The 21816-nt window shown below is 46.8% G+C and overlaps 1 protein-coding gene across 1 annotated transcript in view; it reads right to left on the reverse strand.

Moving 5' to 3' along the window:
* Positions 1–21385, reverse strand: part of TNN (tenascin N) — a 72655-nt gene extending 51270 nt beyond the window's left edge. The window contains exons 1-6 of the mRNA XM_024231162.3: positions 21126–21385; positions 11177–11620; positions 9304–9678; positions 8589–8852; positions 5082–5267; positions 3522–3611 (exon numbers count right to left, since the gene is read on the reverse strand). Of these exons, the coding sequence (XP_024086930.2) occupies positions 3522–3611; positions 5082–5267; positions 8589–8852; positions 9304–9678; positions 11177–11585 (1324 nt within the window). The 5' untranslated portion in view covers positions 11586–11620; positions 21126–21385. The remainder of the gene's footprint in view (positions 1–3521; positions 3612–5081; positions 5268–8588; positions 8853–9303; positions 9679–11176; positions 11621–21125) is intronic.
* Positions 21386–21816: the final 431 nt, after the last annotated feature.

The raw sequence follows: 21816 nt of genomic DNA on the forward strand, positions 1-21816 counted from the left end.
AACACTTTTGAGTAGCAACATTCCAGTATATATGAAAGGCTAACTAGCAATTCAAGGCCATATGTGATTAAATACTCTCAGACCTCAGAAGCAAATCTGGCTGACATTTAATGCGGTCGTAGAAGGCTGCAGCGGAGAAACTGTTTGAGCACAGCCTGGAAGGATACGTCACATTATTGCTGTGATCCCCTGAAGGACAAGGACCATGGCTTATCAGCTCTGGAAATTTCTAAAGGGACCAGGTCTCTTTGGCCCAGATGCATCCTGCAATAAATGTTTGTTGAATTAAATTAATTTGTGGCTAGAAATAATATCAAGGGTTTTCTAGGCTAAGTAACAACAGAAACACTGTTGCAGAGATAAGCCTTCTGTTAAGAAACCCCACGAACAGTCTGGCTACAGGAAGGCTTTCCCTGGGGAAGTAATGAGAATAAAAATGGCCCAGGCTGGATGGGCCACGGAGGCCAAGATAAAAGGGTTATGCTTCCTCCTCAGTTAGTGAGTAATCATAGAAAATTTTTCAGTTAGGAAGCAAACAGTATGAAAATTAACCAGAAATAATGGGCAAGAAGGATGGGAGGTGTGATGTTATGATTTATAACAAGAAACACATGTTTGGTTTTGGGTCCCTTATTCCTGGCACACAGCTCCTAAAACCCTTGGAATCTCCAAAGTGAGGCGTCTTTTGTATGTTAATGAGATGACTGCTGTAAGAGGTTGAGGGGTGCTCCTGGATAGCCTCAGAAAGGGGGTGGTTTCCAGGGAACCAACCTTGTGATTAGAGGATTGGAACTACCAGCCCCACCTGCCCACCCCCTAACAAGGGGAAGGAGAGAGGCGCTCACAGTTGCTAAAGGTTGAGTTAATCACCAGTGGCCAATGATGTAATCAATCATTCCTATATAACGAGGTCTCCATGAACACCTAAAACGACTGGATTCAGAGCGCTTTCTGGTTGCTGAACAAGTGGAGGTTTGGGGAGGGTGGCACACCCACAGAGGCCATGGAAGCACGTACCTTGACCTATGCATCTCTTCCATCTGGTTCTTCACCTGGATCTTTGTAATATTCTTTATTATACTAAACAGGTAAATGTAAGTAAAGTGTTTCCCTGCATTCTGTGAGCTGCTCCAGCAAATTAATGGAACTCAAGGAGGGGAGTCATAAGAACCCCCAATTTATAGCTGATTGGTCAGAAGTACAGGTCCTAACCTGGGGACTGTGACAGGCATCTGAAGTGAGGAAAGTCTTGTGGGACTGGGCCTTTAACTTGTGGGATCTGAGGCTATTTCCAGGGAGACAATGTCAGATATGAATTGAATTATAGAACACCCAGTTGGTATCTGATGGAAAACTCCCGGTGTATGGGGAAAAATCACTTCCAGAGGTGAAATGTTCTGTGTTGTGTTGACTGTGTAAGAGAAGAAAAAGTGTTTATCTCTTACAGGGAGGTAAAAGTGGGAAGCACTTTAGCTGTGTAGTTTGAAAGGAAAATAAAAAACTCGGGACCCCAATTCACTCTGCCAAAAGGAAAAAGTAAAGCTGAAAGCTGAGTTATGCAAGAAGCTGCCTTTCCTTTTGTTCCTACGCAGGATAAAAGGTTAAATATCTCCACAGGTAGATACTCCATGTTCACCTTATCCTGAGAAAAGTGCAAATGTACTCAACACATAATTGACTATCCCTCTACCTGCTCCTTTCTCTTCCAACATGGGAATTATACCCTCCCTATTTCCTCTTCAGCCGACTTTTCCCATTTAAATATTGAAGTCCTCAAAATCATCTTTGGAGAAAGGTACAGACCACAGATTGTTTCTGTGATTCCATGTTTCTTCTTCCAGGCACGTCCTTAACCTTGGGAAAATAAATTTCTAAGTTGATTAAGGCCTATCTCAGATACTTTTCGGTTTGCAGTAGCTAAGCCCAAAGGCTTAGATGTGGGTATCCTGGGTTCAAATCCCAGCTCTGTCCTTTCCTGGCTGGGCAATCTTGAGCTTAACTTCCCCAGTTTTCTTATATATGGCAGAGAAATAATAATAGTATCTACTTCATTGGATTGCTGTGAGAACTAAATGAGATATTCATAAAAAGTGCTTAGTGATTATAATGCCTGGCACTCAGTAAGCTCTCAATTAATTCACAGCTACAGGGAATGCCACTGGAAGCACAGAAGTACTTACCATTTTCTCACTCATTATAACAGTTCCCTAGTCTACTATTCAGGCAGACTGTACAGTCTACATTGTCTAGTTTGTAAATTAAGTTATATGTTCTCCGTTATAAATGCCCAACTATAACTGTTTCATACTGCAGATAAGCAATCTGTTAGGCAGCTGAAATAGTGAATTCAATTCTCACAACTTCTCACCCCTTATTCTCACCACCATAACCAGCTATTTCCAGGACTGAACTGGAAAGAACTAAAAAACTTTTCAAGGAAGACTCAAAACTCAAAGACTCCTTCTTTACCAGTTCCAAGGATTAGTCTCGCCGAGTGGCACTATGTTCTAGATCACAGGTTTCCAGCATGGGGAAGGCAGGAGCACAGAGTTAATGAGGAAGTTCACAATTCAATATGGGCTCAAGCATGGTTTAAAAACTAAAAGTTACCTAGGATGTCTCGTATGTATGCCTACCATGTTTTCAAATTCTGTTCTGATTAATAAATTACAAACTTATTGTCAAATATGACTGATTTGTAATCTTTTATCATTATATATTTTCTCAATACATGGATGACAACACACCACTACTCCCATGTGAGTGTTTTTAATATCTTTTGACATTTTAGAGGAGTCTACTGAGTGTGTTCATCAGGAAAAAACACAGGCGTGGAAAGAAGAAAATTATAGATCACTTGTCTTTAGGGAATAAGGAGCTATGTGCCTATTTCCTAGATAATAAATGCCTTAAAAACAACGCAGTGATAGAAGCTATTAAAGTAAGCAGAAGGGTGTCAGACATGGTCTTGTCCCTTGACTCCAAGACGCTGGGAGAGATTTTCAATGGCAAGAAAAATTTGAAATAGGAAAAGTTTGCTTCCCTTTCCCTGCCCCAAAACAGACATCAGTACATAAAGGGATAGACTCTCTCTAAATGCAAATCCCAGAATTCTCTTTTTTTTTTTTTTTTTTTTTTTTTGAGATGGAGTTTCACTCTTGTTGCCCAGGCTGGAGTGCAATGGCACGATCTCGGCTCACCACAACCTCCGCCTCCCAGGCTCAAGCAATTCTCCTGCCTCAGTCTCCCGAGTAGCTGGGATTACAGGCATGTGCCACCACACCCAGCTTATTTTGTATTTTTAGTAGAGACAGGGTTTCTCCATGTTGGTCAGGCTGGTCTTGAACTCCCGATATCAGGTGATCCGCCCGCCTTGGCCTCCCAAAGTGCTGGGATTACAGGCGTGAGCCACCCTGCCTGTCTGCAAATCCCAGAATTCTTATCCAGAGAGGAGTCAGCCAAGAAAAATGTGAGAATGCAAATGTGATTAAATGCCCATAGTGCCTCCAAGTAGCTCTCACCTGTCCTGCCATTCAGGAGGATCGGCTTGCCCTCCAGCTCTCCTCTCATGGGCACCACCATGATCTTATACTCGGTCCCTGGGTGCAGACCTGGAAACAAGCAGGCAGCGCAGGATGTGAGTGCAAGCTCCAGACCCCCCTCCCCAGCACTACTCCCCGGGATTTCTCCCATGAGGGAAGATGAGGAGTTATGCTTCCTCCTCCAAAGACGAATCTGTATTTGCAGGCAAATAAAGCCCCGCAGGTGCAGTAGAACATGAGGTGTCACTGAGGGGGCTTATAGGCTGGGGATGGGAGTAGGGCATCACAGCAAATGAGAATGACAGCAATTGAAATGCATTTCAAAAGTTCTCTGGTTCTTCACTGGGCCACCTAGCACTTATTTCCCAATTTTATTTATAGACCCAAATGTGTTTCTGCTCCCAGCAACCCTTTTCCTTCCAAAGCCTCTCTCCTTCTCATTGTGACATTTAGCCTAATTTTTTCCTATTTATTTATTAGATACAGGGTCTCACTGTGTCACTCAGGCTAGAGTGCAGTGGTGCAATCATGGCTCATGGTAGCCTCAACCTCCTGGGCTCAAGGGCTCCTCCTGCCTCAGCCTCTTAAGTAGCTGGGGCCACAGGTGTGAGCCACTATGCCCAGCCCTTTTTTTTAAAAAAAGTTATTTCTCTGTAGAAGCAACTAGAATTATTGTTCCTTGGGCACAAATATTCAGACTCTGGTGGTAAAATGCAGACAAACAGAAGCTTGTGTGAGGCACACACCCTCATTCTGCACTCCACAAACCCTAAGAACCCAAAAATGTCCTGTCAAGACAGAACTCAAGGAGTGGACAGCAGAACAAGGCTCCAGGAGGGAATTTACCATGAAGCTAATAAGCCCCACAATTTCACGGGCCCATTCCAAGGCCATGTACCTGGTTGGGTATTCATGATTGCGTATTACTTTTCTTAAAAAAGAGCCCTGGAATTGTACAGACTTTAAGCACTGCCAAACTTGATCCATCCCTGCAGCCTTGTTTCCTTAGCAGCCATTTGAGCTCTAGTTCTTGGCAGCATTAGCTCAGAAATCTGAGACAGGGAGCTAACTCTGCTCGCTGCACCCTGCCCCCTTCCACATCCCCCAACACAACCCCTTCCGTGCATCGTGCTCAACAAACCAATCTCAATCTCTCTCTCTCTCTCTGTTTCTGTTCCCTCCTGTCCCCAACACCCAAATACAAAAGTTCCTCCAAAAGGAATATCTATACACTATCAAATCCATTCTGAGACACAGACAGGGTCTTCAAGAGAGTTTGCTGACTTGGAGAACATCTCACAAATATAATCTGTTAACAAGGCGCTCTGGGATTGAGCTCTGGAATGCTGGGGCAGAGTCTACAGGCCTCCCGGGTAGGCTTATGTCTGGCAGATTCAAGGATCAGATTCAAGTGTGATTCCTAAGGCCCCTGGGCTCTCTGTGCACACTCGAGCAGTACAGATGCCAGTGCCCTCTGCACACACTATCCCCACCTCTGCATCCACAGCAAACATCTCACATTCCAGTGATGGCTCTTACCAGTGATGTCATATCGGCTCTTGGGGTCACTGCTCTTGGGCACAGTGACCTCGGCTACCTCCTGCCCTGTCATGGGACCATATCGCAGCTTGTAGTAGTCCACCTCAGTCGAGGGGTTTTCCCACTCCACGTCGAGGGAGTTCTCAGTCTCATCTGTCACCCAGGCAGTGCCAAGCACAGCAAGGTCTAGGGCAGGGGCGAGGGAGGCAAGAGAAAGTGGTGAAGAGCAGAGGTTCCGAGGTTCTTTGACAGGCTGTTGGTTATCAAGTCAGCTCCCTTTCTTGACATCTCAAGAGCTGGCTTCAGCCCCAGGACACAGTTCTTAACAGGTGTCTTTGAGTTACCAAAGTAGCAACTAAGCTGCTGGTTTTCACATATTCCATGGGCAGACTGTCTTTTGGGAAAGCCTCCACTTCCCCATCCCATCAGAGGCCATGCGGTCTTCCCTGTCCACACTGACTTTGGTCAAGCCCAAACTGTACCTCTCAGGCTGGCCACCCAAACTACTCAGTCCAGAGCTCCGACAGCTACAGCCCTGAACTAAAGGCCCACTCTTCAGCTGCAGAGCCCCTGCCCTCTAAGATGACCTCAGGATAAGCAGCTCAGGCACTTCCATGGAAAGTGGAGAGAATCTATTTCAAACTTTCTCGAGGACAACATTGGTAATCCAACAAGCTCCTTCCTCCATCTCCCAAATTGCAGCCCTTGCCTCTCAAATTCTCCTCTAAGGATGAACCCTAGGCAAAATTATAAAGTAGGTGAATTTTAACTTGGTCCATTTGAGTGTCCTTCCTGCTCTTTTTACCAAATTTTAGCACTTCCATAAGGTACCTGGTATTCTCATGCTGCCCAATCTGTCTGTCCTGTGAAGGAAGACAGTTATTGTATACATTTATTCATAGTAAAGTATTAACGGCTAAATGTTTACTCTTCTACTCAGAAAAAAAAAAACCATGAAGTTACAGTGATTAATACAAAGGAATGGATCATTGCTACGGCTCTAAGGGGAGAGCTTTTCTAGGGATGGGAGGACTAGGGTCTTTGAGGAGCACTTCGAATTCCAACAGCCATATCCCAGGCTGTGGGAGCCTGGCCTTCTAAGTTTTTGACACGAAAGCCAAGGCCCTCCAATTCTCAGGCTTCCCCTCTTCATCAGTCACGCCCCCACTTTCACCTCCCTGGAGGTGTCTCCACCCAGGCCTACTGACCACTGACGGACAATGCAGGACAGAGAATTAGTGTCAGGCCAGGTGTGAGCTCAGTGATCTCAAGGTCCCTGGGCTCTGAACATCCCCGATTCAATCAGTTATGGATAAAGAGCCTCACAGAGCCTTTTCTCTGAAGCTTTTCCTCTCACCCACTGGCTTCCATCTGCCAGGTGCTGTTTTCAGACTCCCATTAAAGATGGAATTCCCTGAAGGACAGGTCAAGAGGTGAGTAATAAATGTGACTTGAGGCTTATAGAAGAGTTCCTACGTGATGTAAAAGAATTGGGAGGCAGTCACAAATGAAAAAGCAAGGACTTAATGAGAATGTTCACGATTATGGTGGGGATGAGTACCTCTTGTCTTAGGCTCCCCTGAGGAGCAAATAAGAATGTGTTTAACCTGAATCAGATTAGAAAGAAAGAAAAACTTCACACTTGCAGAATTTTACAAATCCCAAGAGCAAGATGCTATGAGGGGTTGCTAGGACTTTCAGAATAGGCATCTCTGTGCTGCACTGGGAGGCTTTGGACACAGTGCTAGCTGTACCAGAGGCAGCCACAGACAAAATGGGGAAAAAGAGAAAAGCAGACTCTGTCAGCCAGAGTGGGTCTGGCTCTCACAGTGAGGACTTGGTGTCTCCTATTGAACATAAACCATTTCACAGGGCATCAATGTCAGGTCACTCTGTGACTGCGTAGATCAAGACAAAAACAAGACCCTTCCATGATCAACTCTGAACACAGACAAAAACATGACCATTGTCCAAACCACACAAATAGCTAAACACCCACTCTCCTGACTACTATGAGTGATGGCCATTTCTGTTACAATCACCAACTTTAGCCTCTCAGAGGGGAGAGGCTTTCCCCACTTCCTGACAGCACCCAATCCCTGCTTCCTTACATGTTCCCCCAAATTACCTAACACAGGCCCAAATTCTCTAACCAGTCTTTTCTAGCGCTGTCTTACTGAGACACCTCTATGGTCCCCCATAGTGTGCAGTCACCCATGCTAGAACAATCAAGACACCCAAGTTGTTCAACTACAGGGGTGCTCCTGGGGGTCTTTAGCTTGAGGGCACTGACAAAGGTAATCACATATGGTGCCCTCATGATGGCCAAGTCTCTCACAGCCCTTCTAACACTGACCCATCCCCACCTCCACCCTAGTCCCACCACCATAAAGGACAGGCAGCTTGATGTCTCTGCAAAGACAACTGCATGCCAAAGTTCCATCCATCTGTATCTTCCTAGATCTTTCCCTAGAAGTTTAGGGCAAGATGGAGGCAGTGCATTTTTAGCACCTAGAACAGTGCCTGACAAATGATAAGTGCTCAATAAAAATGTACTGTGTGAAGGAATGAGTCAGTCATTCAACCAACTACATTTCTCCAAATCCTTGAAGATCTAAGCTGCTTTAAGAATGTTCACAAGGAAACAAGAATGTTTAAAGAGTAAGCAGTGATGCTTATCCTTCTAAATATTTTGGCGGCATTTGCTGGTGCACAGGAGATTCTGTTTCTCCAGATCAAGCCTCCACCATCCTCCATCTTGTTCTGTACCCCAGGCTGTGATCTCTGTGAATTGAGTCAGCCTGTTTCCCTGACCCTTTGGCTTCCAGGTTCAGCTAGCAGGAATCACCAGCAGATCAGAGGGCAGGAGACAGAATTCTCTGGAGACACGGTGGACTGCCTGCATCCCTCTACCAAAACAACCCTACCAGGCAGCTCTTTTCTACAGCTCTCTCTGGGTCCAAGTACCAACGTCTATCTCTTGCCCCTTCAGGTAGGAGTGTATCCTTATTGATGCAGGTCTTAGTGTTTCACCATCCAACCCCTACTCACACCTTTGTGAACAACCTGTTAGTTAAACTTTGAAATTTCATTTACCCCATTTGTGTCCTGTCTTTCCCACTGAGATGAATCTAACTGACACAGGTGCTTCAGCAGCCTCTCACCCATACCTACCTGAACTTTCTGAATGGCTTTGGGGGTTCAGTGAGAGACTGGGGATGCAGGTCTACCCTTTGACTGCTTGTGAGAAGGTGCAGACCCTACTAATCTCAGGGACAGAGAAGACCCCATGAGCCCCATCCAGCAGGTCTTCATGGGCTTGGAGGACCCAGTAATCAGAGAGCAAGGAAAGAAGACAGAGAACTGGGACTCTTCAGAACCTAGGATTGTGGCAGGTGTGTTTTTCAAACCCCAAATCAAGGCAACAGCCTACAGGTGTTTAATGAAAGAAAACATTTAGAATGGGGCCTCTCCTGGGAACCCTGGGGCATCGGGTGGCTTCCTCACCTGTGGTGGCAAGTAGATGCTGTGGGCTGCTAGAAATTTCTTTCTTGACGTTACGCAAGGTGACTATATACTTGGTTCCAGGCAGCAAACCAAGAATCTCGTAGCTGTGCTGCTCCTTGGGCACTTGGAACTGCTTCCCAGAGAGCTCCTTCCCCAGGGGGTAGTAGCTAAGGAGGTAGTGATCCACCTGGCTGGAGGGCTCCCAGCTCACCAGCAGAGAATCCTCCGTGTTCTTGAGCAGCTGCAGGCCCTGTGGGGCAACCACTGCAGGCAGAACAGGAACAGGGCAGAGAGGGTGAGCAAGGGAGGCGATCCAGACCCAGTGAGTATTCCCTGAGCACTAGAAGAGTGAGTGTCCAGGATGCAGACCTGTGTAAGGCGCCATTCCCGACCCCCAGAAATTATTATCCGAACGACAGGTAATTAATACTGACCCCCTCACCACACACACACACTCACACACAGCCATTAGATCACAAGACCAGTGGTCCTCAAGGTTAGGGCCTCTAACCAGCAGCATCAGCATCACCTGGGAACTTGTTAGAAATGCAAATTCTTAGGCCCCATCGCAGAATCAGAAACTCTGGGGTTGGGACTCAGCAATCTGGCGTAGGCTAAAGGAAGAGACCCCCAAAGATGACAACGTGTAATTGACGGTTAAATGGTGCATTGGAAAGAAGAGTCCGGCGGCCCGAGGGCACATCTCCGCTCTCACCCTGGGCACAGTCCAGGCCTGTGAAGCCCTCCTCGCAGTAGCACTCGCCCGTGTCGCAGAAGCCGTGGCCGCTGCAGTCGCCGGGACAGCGCTTCTCGCTGCAGTCCTCCGACATGAAGTCCTCGTGGCACTGGCATACGCCGCGCACGCACTCGCCGTGCCCGCTGCAGTTCTCAGGGCAGGCCGGGTAGCCGCAGTCGGCACCCACGTAGGGCTCATGGCACAGGCAGCGCCCGTCCACGCAACGCCCGTGGCCGCTGCACGCCCCGGGGCAGGCCAGCCGCTCGCAGGCGGGGCCCTCCCTGCCCTCCTCGCAGTGGCAGCTGCAGGTCTCCAGGGAGAAGGTCCCGTGGCCGCTGCAGTGGCGGCTTAGATCTGGGAGGGAGAGGAAAAACAGTAGGCTGGGTTGAAGGGCTGTGCGTGGGGATCTCCTTCCTTTGAGATCAGCCATGCAAGACCCAGAAATTATTAGCCCCACTCTTAAGGGTCTGGTGATTTCTGGGTCTTGCACGACTTTTTTGGAGGATGGTGGAGCTCCACAAGGGAGAAAAGGTGTTGGCCCTTTCCAGCCTGGGCCAGGCTTTCTAATCCGTGACATCTGCAAACGTCTCCTTTCTCTGCCTGAAAAGGCTGCAGGACCCACCCTTCTTTCCTTTCCCTTCCCGTGTGAATTCCCTTGGTTCCTTCCTTTCTACGTGGTGGTCATTATTTAGTGCCTTCCAATGGAGGGGCCTTAAATGCTCCACCCTGGCCAGCTGACACGCAGGGCAGGACTCCTGGGGGAAAGTGAGATCCAAGGAGGTTGGAGTTTGCTGGAACTAGCAAGGCTGGGACCTTGTGAAATGAGCCCATATTGAAGTCTGGAAAAAACGGAACTGCAGAAGCTACAAAATAGCCTGCTCTCAACTATGGGTACGGTGGAGAAGGGATTTAACCAGGCTCCCCTCTCTGACCCTACACAGCAAGAGGCAGCTGGAGGGCAGACTGGTCAGTGCAGTCTCCTTTGTGGCCCAGCTTCTGCTTCTCAGAACACCTTCTTTCCTTCCTAAAAACACTTCCAAAGTGGGGGCTCCTCAGAAGCAAGTCCATGCTGGTTATTCATGGCACTGTCCCTGTTGCCGAGTTCTGTTTCTGGATCTGATGGTTAAGGTGCTCTTTACCATAGCAATTCCTTCAGGCATGAAATCCTATGCCAAAGTACCATTCATTATCATTGGATCAGCCTGGGCAGTTTATGTTTAAAAGTGACAGGGTTGCATGGGGGGAGAAACTTCATTATTTGTAAAATTAAATTATAATTATTTTACAATTATAATTGTAATTTTTACTAAGAAAATAATTATAATTTACTGATTTGTAAATTCCTCTAAGGGCCAGGAATCTTCTACACATCATCCCTAGTTCTCAGAACTACACTAGTTGATAGAATCATCCCTGTCGGACAGTTGAGGAAACATAAGGGATTTACCCAAAATCATACAGCTAAAAACTGGTAGAACTGGGATTTGTAACCTGTTTTGTCTAGCTCCAAGGCCCTATCTTTCCTGTGTATCCCATTGCTTCCTCTCTGAGTAGTGCTTTGATTCACAGGTATGACAGCTCCTGGAAGCATTCCCATCTGGAAGCAATAGGCCAGGAGTCTAGACTCTCTGCAAGAGCTGCTGGCCCCTCCCTGCTCAGCTTCCAGATGCCCCTGGAGCTAGTACCAGTGAATAAATGAATAAATAGCAGGGATGGGCCCCCTAGAGAAAACCCAGAATGAGAAGTAGGAGCACATCAGAGTCACAAAGTGCTCATGAGGCTAGTGGAAACCCTGGCACATAATAGGTGCTCATCAAATGTTTGTTGAATGAATACCAGGTGGTGAGCTCACCAGTGACTCCCTGGCAGCAGCGCTTGGCACTACACTGTTCCTTCATCTCCACCATCTCTTCCTCCAGCTTCTTCACCCGGGCCAGGAGGTCCTGGACACTGCCTGCCAACTCACAGTCCTTCTGTGGCGTCTGAAGGCGGATGTTGTGCCTGAAGATGATGTTCTGTTCCTCCCCGGCCTCCTCCAGGGCCAAGAGCGAAGCCCCATCGTCACTGAGGGGCTGAGGGTCAGCGTCAACCTGAACCAAGGCAGACTTGGGCACATCGATCTTGTAGGTGTGGCTGACAGTGACCTGTTGCTCCTTGTTGCTGCAGCCGGGAGGCTCCAGAGTGGCTGGGGCCGAAGCCGCCAGGAGCACAGAGCCAAGCAGGAGCCCCAAAGGGAAGCGGAACATCTCCTGGAGACTCATCCTTGGAAAGACAGGGAGCAGACCCTCCAGGATGCCTGTATTCAGAAACATTGCAAAAGAAAGCCATGGAGATGTGCTGAGGGAAGCTGGCTTTTTTTTTTTTTTACCAGATTCTAAGAGCCCAAGGAAGCTGAGAAACCAGCAGAAAGAACTCATTCTATTTCTCCCAAGGATCCGAACCAAATTACTTTCTGTTCCTGCCTCACAGATTGCATATTCCTGCCTCCTGTCTTTTCTTACTTTCACACTGCCCAGGATGCCCTTCTCTTCACCTCTCATTCTAGACTCACCTGCACTTATTAATAATAAGAAGAGCAGCTCTCTTGTGTTGACAGCCTATTGTGTGCCACGCTTTGATCCCCCTAATTCTGATCTTTACAGCAACACTAATATTATCCTCCCTCTTAACAACATCAACAATAAGAGCTGCACATAGAGCACTTGCTATGTGACAGGCACTATTCTAAATGTTCTAAGTGTTTCACATTTATTAACTCATTCCATTCTCACAATTGTTTGTTGGAATATATTATGATGACCCCCATCTTATAGATATGGAAACTGAAGTACTACTACTTTAAATGACATGCCAACCAGCACCCAGCTCAGAGTGGCAGGATTTGAACCCAGGCAATCTGACCCCAGAGTCCATGCTCATCCCCACAATGCCGTGCTGCTTTGCACAGATGAGAAAACTGAGCAAGTTGTCCTGAGTCCCACAGCCAGGAAGAGCAGAACCTGTACTCAGACCCAAGTCCACTGACTACAGGGCCAGCATCCTGCTCATGACACTCACTTGTGAACCAGTAAAATATAAGAATTTCTAATAAAATTACCTGCTCCACAAGGTCTTCTCTCCTGTCCCCCTGCCTTACCCAGCTGGAGACTAGCTTCGCTTCTGCTAAGCATTCAGAGAAATGGACCTGTCCCTCACTGCTGGTCTCTTGAGCATTGACCTGGTATTACAGTTACTCTTATACGCAGCTTGTCTTAGGCTGTGAGCCTGTTAAGGACAGGACTGGGCTGATTCATCTTGGGGCCCTCCTGTGGCAGGAGCACAGTCACACATGCTGAGAGGTTTGGTCACTGTTTCTCAAATCCATCCGTGCATGGGTGGCCTGGTTTGTCAGTCAAGCCAGGCGACCTGAGATGGGGCAGGTGGTTAGGTTTTGCCTCCTCCTTCACCAGGAGGTGGTGTCTTCACCACTGTCAATAAGCAGAATAACTCCTCTCTCCAGCCATTTCCCCTTGTGCCCCCAACCCCCATCTAGGATGGCCCATTCTTTGCACACTAACAAGCTGAGGCAGGACAGACCACAAGAGACCCGGCTTTCACCTCACATTTTGCTCACAGGAACCTCAGTCACAAGATACATCCCAGTTGGGCTTGCATAGCAGCAGTTATCTAGAAAGTGATCTGCAGAGCTGTCTCTTGACAATGGGTTTCTGTAACTAACCCAAGACCTGCAATTATTTATGCCAAAATTTGAAGTCAGGAAACATAGTCCTTTCCTGTGGTCTATGTTTTGCTTGAGCACAGGCTCTCCCTGCCCGTGGTGAGAGGCAGTTGGGATATGGTGGAAAGGCACCTCAGACAGGCTGTAGGATGTGCATCCCTAAAAATGCTCCTCATCCTGAGCCTCCGCCTCCTTGTCTGTAAAGTGGGAATGACAGCCCGTCACCCCTCTTAGATGTGAACAGCAGTGAGCACCATGTCTGGTATGTGAGAAGGGATTAGTCAATATTTTGAGGTTTATTTTGTCTTCAATCAATTTACTGAATGTGACTTCCTTTTCTTCCTCATCTTTTTTGCTATAAAGAATAATGCTGGCCGGGCATGGTGGCTCACACCTGTAATCCCAACACTTTGGGAGGCCAAGGCGGGAGGATCACTTGAGGCCAGGAGTTTGAGACCAGTCTGGCCAACATGGTGAAACCTTTCTCTACTAAAAGCACAAAAATTAGCCAGGTGTGGCAGTGCACTCCTCTAATCCCAGCTTCTTGGGAGGCTGAGATAGAGAACTGCTGGAACCTGGGAGGCGGAGGCTGCAGTGAGCCGAGATCATGCCACTGCACTCCAGCCTGGGCGACAGAGCAAGACTCGATCTCAAATAATAATAATAACGCCTAGGTTGAAAGGCATCTTTCAACTGTATTGATCATAAAAGGAAGAAATATTTCTAGCCACTAAGCCAAATTCTAGTAATATGTAAAATGTTTAACTTTTAATAGTCATCATTCATTTAGTATCAGGAAATTGAGGAAACAGGGGGTGAAGAGCCCTGGAAGAATAAAAGAAGAAGAAGAATCACAATAGCATTAAATGCTAAATGTTATTTATTGAGTTGCTGCTATGCACTAGGCATTGGCTGGGTGCATTAATCCTCGTAACTAATCCCCGGAGCTGCCATGTAAGGTCAGTGTTCCTCTCCTCACTCAAAAGGTGAGGAAACCAGATCCGAGAGGTAAAATCATTTGCCAGGGGTTGCCCAACAACAAAGTGGCAGAGCCAGGATTCAAACCCTGACCCATCTGATTGCAAGCCTATGCTTGCTCTGCGCCAATATGACATTCTGATACAAATGACAAATGAGCGCAGTTAGATACATGTCCCTATGCAATGCTTTCATCCGTTATACATGTTGTACCCAAGGGATGTGCCACCACTATGAATTAAACAGAATGGTACCTATGAAGAGTTTTTCTTTGTGTTACCCCTTTGCCCCCCCACGCCTTCGTGGCTCTTCCTATCACCAAAAGCACGTATTGTTGATAATAATAAGAGCTCACTTCTTCTGAGAACCGACTGCATTTCAGGCACTGGACTCAACACCCGGCAGATGGAATGGAATAGTCAATGGGACACTTCTTGTTGTCTTGTGACTTGGACCATGGGTAATAAGTGCCTGCACATTTCTTTTTTTTTATTTTATTTTTTTCAGACAGGATCCCATTCTGTCGCCCAGGCTGGAGTGCATTGGCACAATCATGGCTCACTGCAACGTCCACCTCCTGGGCTCCAGTGATCCTCCCACCTCAGCCTCCTGAGTAGCCGGGACTACAGGTATATGTCACAGTGCCTGGCTAATTTTTGTATTTTTTTTTTGTAGAGATGGGGTTTCACCATCTTGCCCAACCTAGTCTCGAATTCCTGGGTTCAAGCAGTCTGTCCACCTCAGCTCCCCAAAGTGCTAGGATTACAGCCGTGAGCCACTGCACCTGGCCGTGACCACACATTTCAAAGACAGTGTGCCACTGGAGGTTTGGGGGTTGGGGATGGGGTCACGGTGAATTAGTGGGGGTGGCAGGCAAAGAGACCAGTGCCTGATTCTGGCCCGGAGGAATTCACAGGTGGAAGCTTGGCTGGAACAGGCTGCATGGCAGAGAGACGAAGGGGGCTGCAGTGTGAGAGGACTGAAACTCAGACTTTGGTGAGGCCAAGTTGATGTCAGAGAAATGAGGCATGTTAGAGCTATCAAGAGGGCAGTTCAGGGCCCGAGCTGAGGTGCAGGTCCACCGTTCAGCAGAAGTGTGCCACCCCAAGGGGGCGACTGCAGGAGGACATGCCCAGTGGGTGGGAAGGGGAATATCTAAAGATCCCAAAGAAGCTCCCCACAAAGGAGAGGCGGCCCAGCACTGGAAGCATTCACCATAACAAGGGCGTCCAACAGAGGGAACCACAACAGCCCCAGTAAAGTAAAAGTGCCCTCTCCCTTCTTTTCTAACCCCCACCTCGCCCCAGGCAGCAGCAACCTGGTGAAGCCAGAAGCAGCCATGCATGTTAAGGAGAGAGAAGTGGAGGGAGGAAAGCACCAAGCCCCTTCCCTCCAGCTTCTCTGCAGGTTCCAGCATCAGGTCTGAACTGAGAAAGAAGAAAAGATGTGGCCTGGATGAGAAACTGAGGCTCAATACTGAAATGGACTTGCTTTCACAAAAGCAATTCTCTTCTAAGACCAAAAGCCACCAGAAAAGCTCTGGAATCTGCTTGAGATTTTTGTCAGAAGATGGGGGGAGTGTGAAGCCAGGAGAATGAGCTGGAAGGCAGGTGTAGGATAAAAATAATATTTCACAACGGCCATCCTTAGATGTTCATCACGAAGATAAAAGCCACACTCTATTCTCCACTTGATCCCCAGGATAGGAACTGAGGCTCAGTGACATTGAGCAACTGATTACGCAATTGATGAGCACACGGTCACAGATGCAACCCCAGGTGCACAGTGTCCAGCAATGGAGCCACTAATCCCTGTGCACTTCTGCCGTTCACCAGTAACAACGCATATTGATCTCTGAAGCACCTACTGTGTTCATGGCAGCACATGAGTTTCCACTGTCCAAAAATCTTCTTCCTGGGCAAAAATAGGGCTGAAAAAGCAGACTTCTCTGCCCATGCTTTCCATCCCACCCCCCACCCCCAGCCTGAGACATAAATGAAATGCAGATGGTTTTCTGAAGAAGTTCTCAACGAACGCAAAAAAAAAAAAAAAGCCGTGGACTCTTGCCATAAACCACAGCAAGGCTGCCCACAGCCCAGGTCTACAGCATTTGTTTTTGTAGCCTGGAATATGAGAAATCCCAGAAGTCCCTGTTGGAGCCCTTGGTGTTGCCTGTCCTTCTGATTTGTAACAAGATGTCCTCATTAATTACTGCCTCTCAGATTCCACAAGTTGCGCTCAGATTTTCCTGGGTAGGTTGATTGTTCGAAAGAAGATGAGAGCAAGGGAAATCCTCAACCTAACACTCTGTCAAGTGTAATGAGCAAGAAGAGAAGCCTGCTGGCTCGCACTCCAACATGTGGCAGGAAAGAGACTCCTTGTTTAACAGCAGAAGGGAAGGATGACGTCATCGACTCTTTCAGTATGCACAGCAAATCACAGGCTGAGCTCCGCGAGGGTGGGGAGGGGGCAGACAGGGCAGAAGATTTTTCGGAGCAAAACGCAGGATGATACATTTCCAAATAGGGAGGATTATTCTGCCGAGGGATATTTTCCCATGGAAAGTTGGGTAAATTCTGCAGGGATGCATGAAGCGAAGGGCATTTACATGCAGGAAATGTGTATGCAGGAACCACGGGAAACCAGTTGTCCCCAAGAATCATTGTCTTACAGAGGCTGATCATGTCTTTAATTCTGACTGCAGGAGGGGTGTTGGGTGGTGTGGGAAGGTGGGAGGGAGGGATACATTAGACTCAGGAACAAATGCTGACTTGTGTTGCTTTTACCAGAAAGGCTCTTTGAGGAGTACACGACTGACCATGGGCTGCATGGATGGTCCCCCTACTTCTGCCTTCAGATGTTGCAGGGCTCTATGCTTCTGCTGTGTTCTCTCTTGGTATCTGCATCTACCCCTGTGGCTTTAATTTCCAGCCAAATATTGACAGCCGCCAAATCTGTATGCATGTTCCTAGCCCAGGTATCCCTGTGAGCTCAGAGATGACAGAGATGGCCGTGACTGTGTTGATCCCCTCTGTATCACCAGCCTCATAGCACAGTCCTGCCAAAGTAATATTTTGTGAAGTAAGTAGTAATAGCCACTGGATTTGTGTGTGCCTGTGTATGTGTGCTTTTAGATAATGGACATTGTGCCAAACGCTATAAAAATTATCCTCATTTAATCCTCAAAATCCTGGGAGTCAGTTGATATCATTCTTTGTGACAGGTCCTCAGAGAAGTTAAGTAATTTGCCAAAGGACACACAACTAAAAAGCAGCAGAGCTGGGATCACACACCAGCTCTGTCCACTGCCTGCATCTGTGTTCTTCATCTCTCTGTTATATGTCCTGTATATACCAAAAAAAAAAAAAAAAAAAAAAACCAAAAACCAAATGTCCTCCGTTCTGCCATGTGTTTTTAAGAGAGGGTTTTTTCCTGAAAATAAAAGAAACCCAAGGCATAAATTGGGTTTTCAGTTAAAAATTAATAAATCAATAACTAAATCCTGTGCCTGTACTTCCTCTGAGTGGTGCCAAGGATGATCCACTGGGAACATGAATTGCATTTCCCTCACACAGAGGTTAAGTCCCAGTCAATTCTCATGAGAAGCTGGAGAATTCCCTTCCTAGGAAACACCAAAGTGCACGGAGACTTCTGTCTGCAGGGGCAGATGGCATCCAAGCCTTGGCCAAGGGAGGAGGATGGCCCCTGAATCCTGATGGTCCTCTTGGACCCCAGGGGTGGATGGTTTCTGTGTCACCTCATTTTCCCCGAAGAAGGACACACACCCTGGGTCAGGAAAAAAAATACTACTTACGCCAAAGAAGAGAGGTAGCCAATTTCTAGCCACTTAAATTCAGGGCTTTCTCTGGTTCCCTTATTATCTCATCCTGCCTTGACAGTTAACCACAGGAAAATGAAAGCACTGCTTTGGGTTTTAGAAAAAGTGTATCATCATGGGTTTCCAGCAGAGTCACTTAAGAAGATATTCTGTCCCCAAATGACAGGGTGGATATCATTAAACTATGAAGGAAAATGAGGGAGATGAGTGGCTAGGGATGCATCAATGTCACAAATGTCACTGGCAAACTTGTCACTCCTTCCTTAACTCTCTTGGGCGTATTTTGCTAATGATCTACAGCTTGGGCCCTGGGTGACTCAGGGGTCTTCCCTGTACTTCCCAAGTAACCTGGTCCAGGACAGCAAGTTCTCAGCTGGCTGAGGAATCTACCCTGGCTCAACTCACCTTGAACTAGAGGCTTAGGTGACCGATTTCACCTCTGTATCTCTCTCCTTCAGATCCAAGAACATGGATGTGCAAGGGAGGTCTGTCTCTCCTAGGTTAAACTCCAGTGGAAGCAAGTACATAGAAACATTTTTATTTCTATTCTCTGTGACGTTGAATATAGGATTGCATATAGGATACAAGACAGCTCAGTGTGGAAGAGAATGGAAATTTGGTTTTATGTGATAGGGCTTAGTATGGTCACATTCTGGGCATCACTCTGTCCCCCCATTCTCCTAGTTCTGTGGGACACCCAGGGAGTGTCCAGGAAGTCCTTGGAGATGACTCTCACACCACCGTGCTAGAACCCTTTTCCTGGAGAGCCATCCCATCAAGTGTGCCCACCCGCCTGGGCTTGAAAAGATCAAGGATGGTGTCCTGACCCAGCCTCAGCACTCAATCACTTTTTCAGGGGTGGCCACAGGCTCATTTTGTTTTATTTTGACAACTGACTCTTAATCTGCCTTGCAAAGGCTCAAATGAGTGATGATAATGGTAGCTACCATTTTCTATGCATTTATTACATGCCAGGCTCTGTGCAAAGCACTTTAAAATCTCCTCTTGAACATCAGGCAAAGATGTTCATTTACCCCCAGAGAATGAATCACTTTCTCACAGCAAGAACTTCCTTTAGCTTTTGTGGGACCAAGCTCATGCACAATAACAAGATAAAATAGACACAGGACCTAAATTCAGGAACCTTCCTCTCCCTTATTCAACCAAACAGCCAGTCCCCAGAACGACTAAATATTACTTGGTATACAATTAGCCCTAATATCCATGGGTGTGAGGGGCATCAAATTAAAACAAAACAAAACAAAAAAACTCTGCAATTTCTTTCTTTAGCTAATGTGTTGTTTTCCACATATTGAACTAACTTTAAAGTTCCAGCCTTCTAGCAAGGAGGAGAGCGTTTGCTAATTTCCAAGCATTTGCACTATTCCACTCACACTTGCTGGGTACAGATTCAAATGGCGGCTGGGCAGCATTAGCAGTGAGTCCATTGTGGCAGAAGCAGCAAAGTCCCTGTCCATCCAGAGATCAGGCCTGAGATCTTAGCATCCTCAGCTCACAGACTGGTGGCTCCAGATGTGGCTACACGACCTAAACCATGATCTCATGTCTGTATCCAGATCCTATAGGAGCCAAGGCTCTGGAATGAGCAGTGAATGGACAAAAGTTTCCACTGGGCCTGGGCACAATTTCCTCAGGCATCTTCTCAGAAACAGAGCTCTGCCCACCCTACATTTCAAACCACAGAGCAGCACTGGACTGGAAAACCAGAAGCCACGGGATGATTTGAAATCATTTGTTCTATTTTCCCTCCTTTGGGAGTCAGCTGCAGCCTACAAACTGGGGACAAAGCAATACTTAGAGTTGTATGAAAGAATGCCAGGTGCCTTCTTCCCTTCTCTCCTGGAAAAATGATACCAGTATTGATACTCAATTTTTTCCTGAGTCTGACACTGTCACCTTGATTCTGAGTCTGCAACAAATGTCCGAATGTCAAGAGGCCAGCTGCCAATATGTAGCCCTGACCGAGCAAGGTACCATCTGATGCCTTGGTGATACCTCAGCTTTTCCAAGAACCAGTGGGTTTTAGGCACTGTGGCTAACCTGTGTCCCGATGTGGGCAGTTTGTTACTTTTATGTTGGAACTTGTTTTTTTTTTAATGCTTATATAAGCAACACAGATTTCATGCTTTTAAGTGAAGCCCTGCCTGTTCTCATTCATTCTTTCTCCATCCTTCCCCCAGATCTCTCCCAAGCACAAAAATTAATAAATAAGTAAAAAGTAAGACCTCCAAAAACTAGGTTTTTTTGTTTGTTTGTTTTGTTTTTGTTTTTTAGACGGAGTTTTGCTCTTGTTGCCCAGGCTGGAGTGCAATGGTTCAATCTTGGCTCACTGCAACCTCCACCTCCCAGGTTCAAGCAATTCTCCTGCCTCAGCCTCCCGAGTAGCTGGGATTATAGGCATGCACCACCACGCCTGGCTAATTTTTTGTATTTTTAGTAGAGACGAGGTTTCTCCATGTTGGTCAGGTTGGTTTCAAACTCTCGACCTCAGGTGATCCGCCCACCTCAGCCTCCCAAAGTGCTGGGATTACAGGCATGAGCCACCGTGCCCGGCCAACCACATCATTTTTTAAGATGTCTTGAAATGTTTTCTTTGAGGTATTGTGAGGGTAATAGTATGTGGATTTCGAGAGAAGTTGTCGTCTTAACAAATAATAATTAAAACCTGTAAAATTAAATGTCTGGATATACTTCAAAGCTGTTCGACTGTGTTTGCAAACATCCCCTTGACTGATTCACACAAAATCCAGAAAAAGGGAAAGTTATCATAGCTTCCTAATCATAACTAAAATAACAATTCTGTTTTAGGATTTAAAAGAATAATGAAATATAACAAATACTAAATTATCCAAAAAAAGAGAGAGAGAGAGAAAGCTTTGACATTGTAAATAAGTTAAAAAGAAAAAAAGATGAGAAGGAACATCTTAAAGGAAACATTTTATACAAAAATGTGTTACTCCGGGTAGAAACTGTTACAACACAGACTACATCTGTGTTGCAGGAAAGAGGATAACTATGCTTAGCCCTGTCTGAGACTGGAGTATAATACTAAGGATGCAGTACACGGGTCCTGAGAGGTACTTCCCAATTCATTTTAACTCTTCATGGAGGTGATAGGAAACTAATTACACTGCCTGGATTTTCAGGCTCGGGAATGGAGGCACCTGAGCCACCACTTTTGAGCTCATCCGCATTGGCCACCTTCCTCCCTCCAGTAAGTAAAGCTTGGGCAACTGGCACTCTTACCTGGGAGGCTGCCGGGTGCCTCTTCCAATGCTGCTGCTCCTGTGAGCCGGTCTCCTCCTGCCGCAGACCTTGGTACTTGCTGGTCGTCCCTCGTTCTCGTCTCTCCTTGGCTTCCCTCACTGGGTTTAAATCCTGTCTAGGCCAGAGGAGGAGCAAATGGAGACTCCTGGTGTTTTCCTGCCTTCCTAGCAGGGACTCTGCTAAAAGATAATGAGCAATTCCTTCTCTTATTCTAACTAGGAAAGAAAAATATATACATTTCCTTCTTCTTTTTCACTTTGATTACACAGCAGCTAAAAATACTGGAGGCTGTTTCCATTTAAGTGAATCCAGAATAAGGATATTAAAAGTTTGCCTGTCTCCTGGCCAGGAGCTGGGTCTCGGGGTTCAAAAGTGCATTTATAAAGTTTCTTTCTCTTTTTCCTGTTTCAGGCATTCTGGGACTTACTGCCTACTGCTTTTAAAATGGGAAAAAGCCTTTAGCACAGAAAAAAATGAGCAGAGACCCTCAGGGACAGAAGCTCTTCTGACTTCCCTCCTCCTTCATCCATCGTCTCACACTTGTGAGTGGCAGGGCTCTGAAGTTGGGGCAGGAATAACAGACTGGGGACATTCAGTCCCACAAGCCCACTCTGACCCTCACCCCATCCCAAATGCCTCCCACACGCCAACAGCACAAGAGCTCCAAAAC

Source organism: Pongo abelii, chromosome 1, assembly GCF_028885655.2.
Source record: "Pongo abelii isolate AG06213 chromosome 1, NHGRI_mPonAbe1-v2.0_pri, whole genome shotgun sequence".
Classification (NCBI taxonomy): Eukaryota; Metazoa; Chordata; class Mammalia; order Primates; family Hominidae; genus Pongo; species Pongo abelii.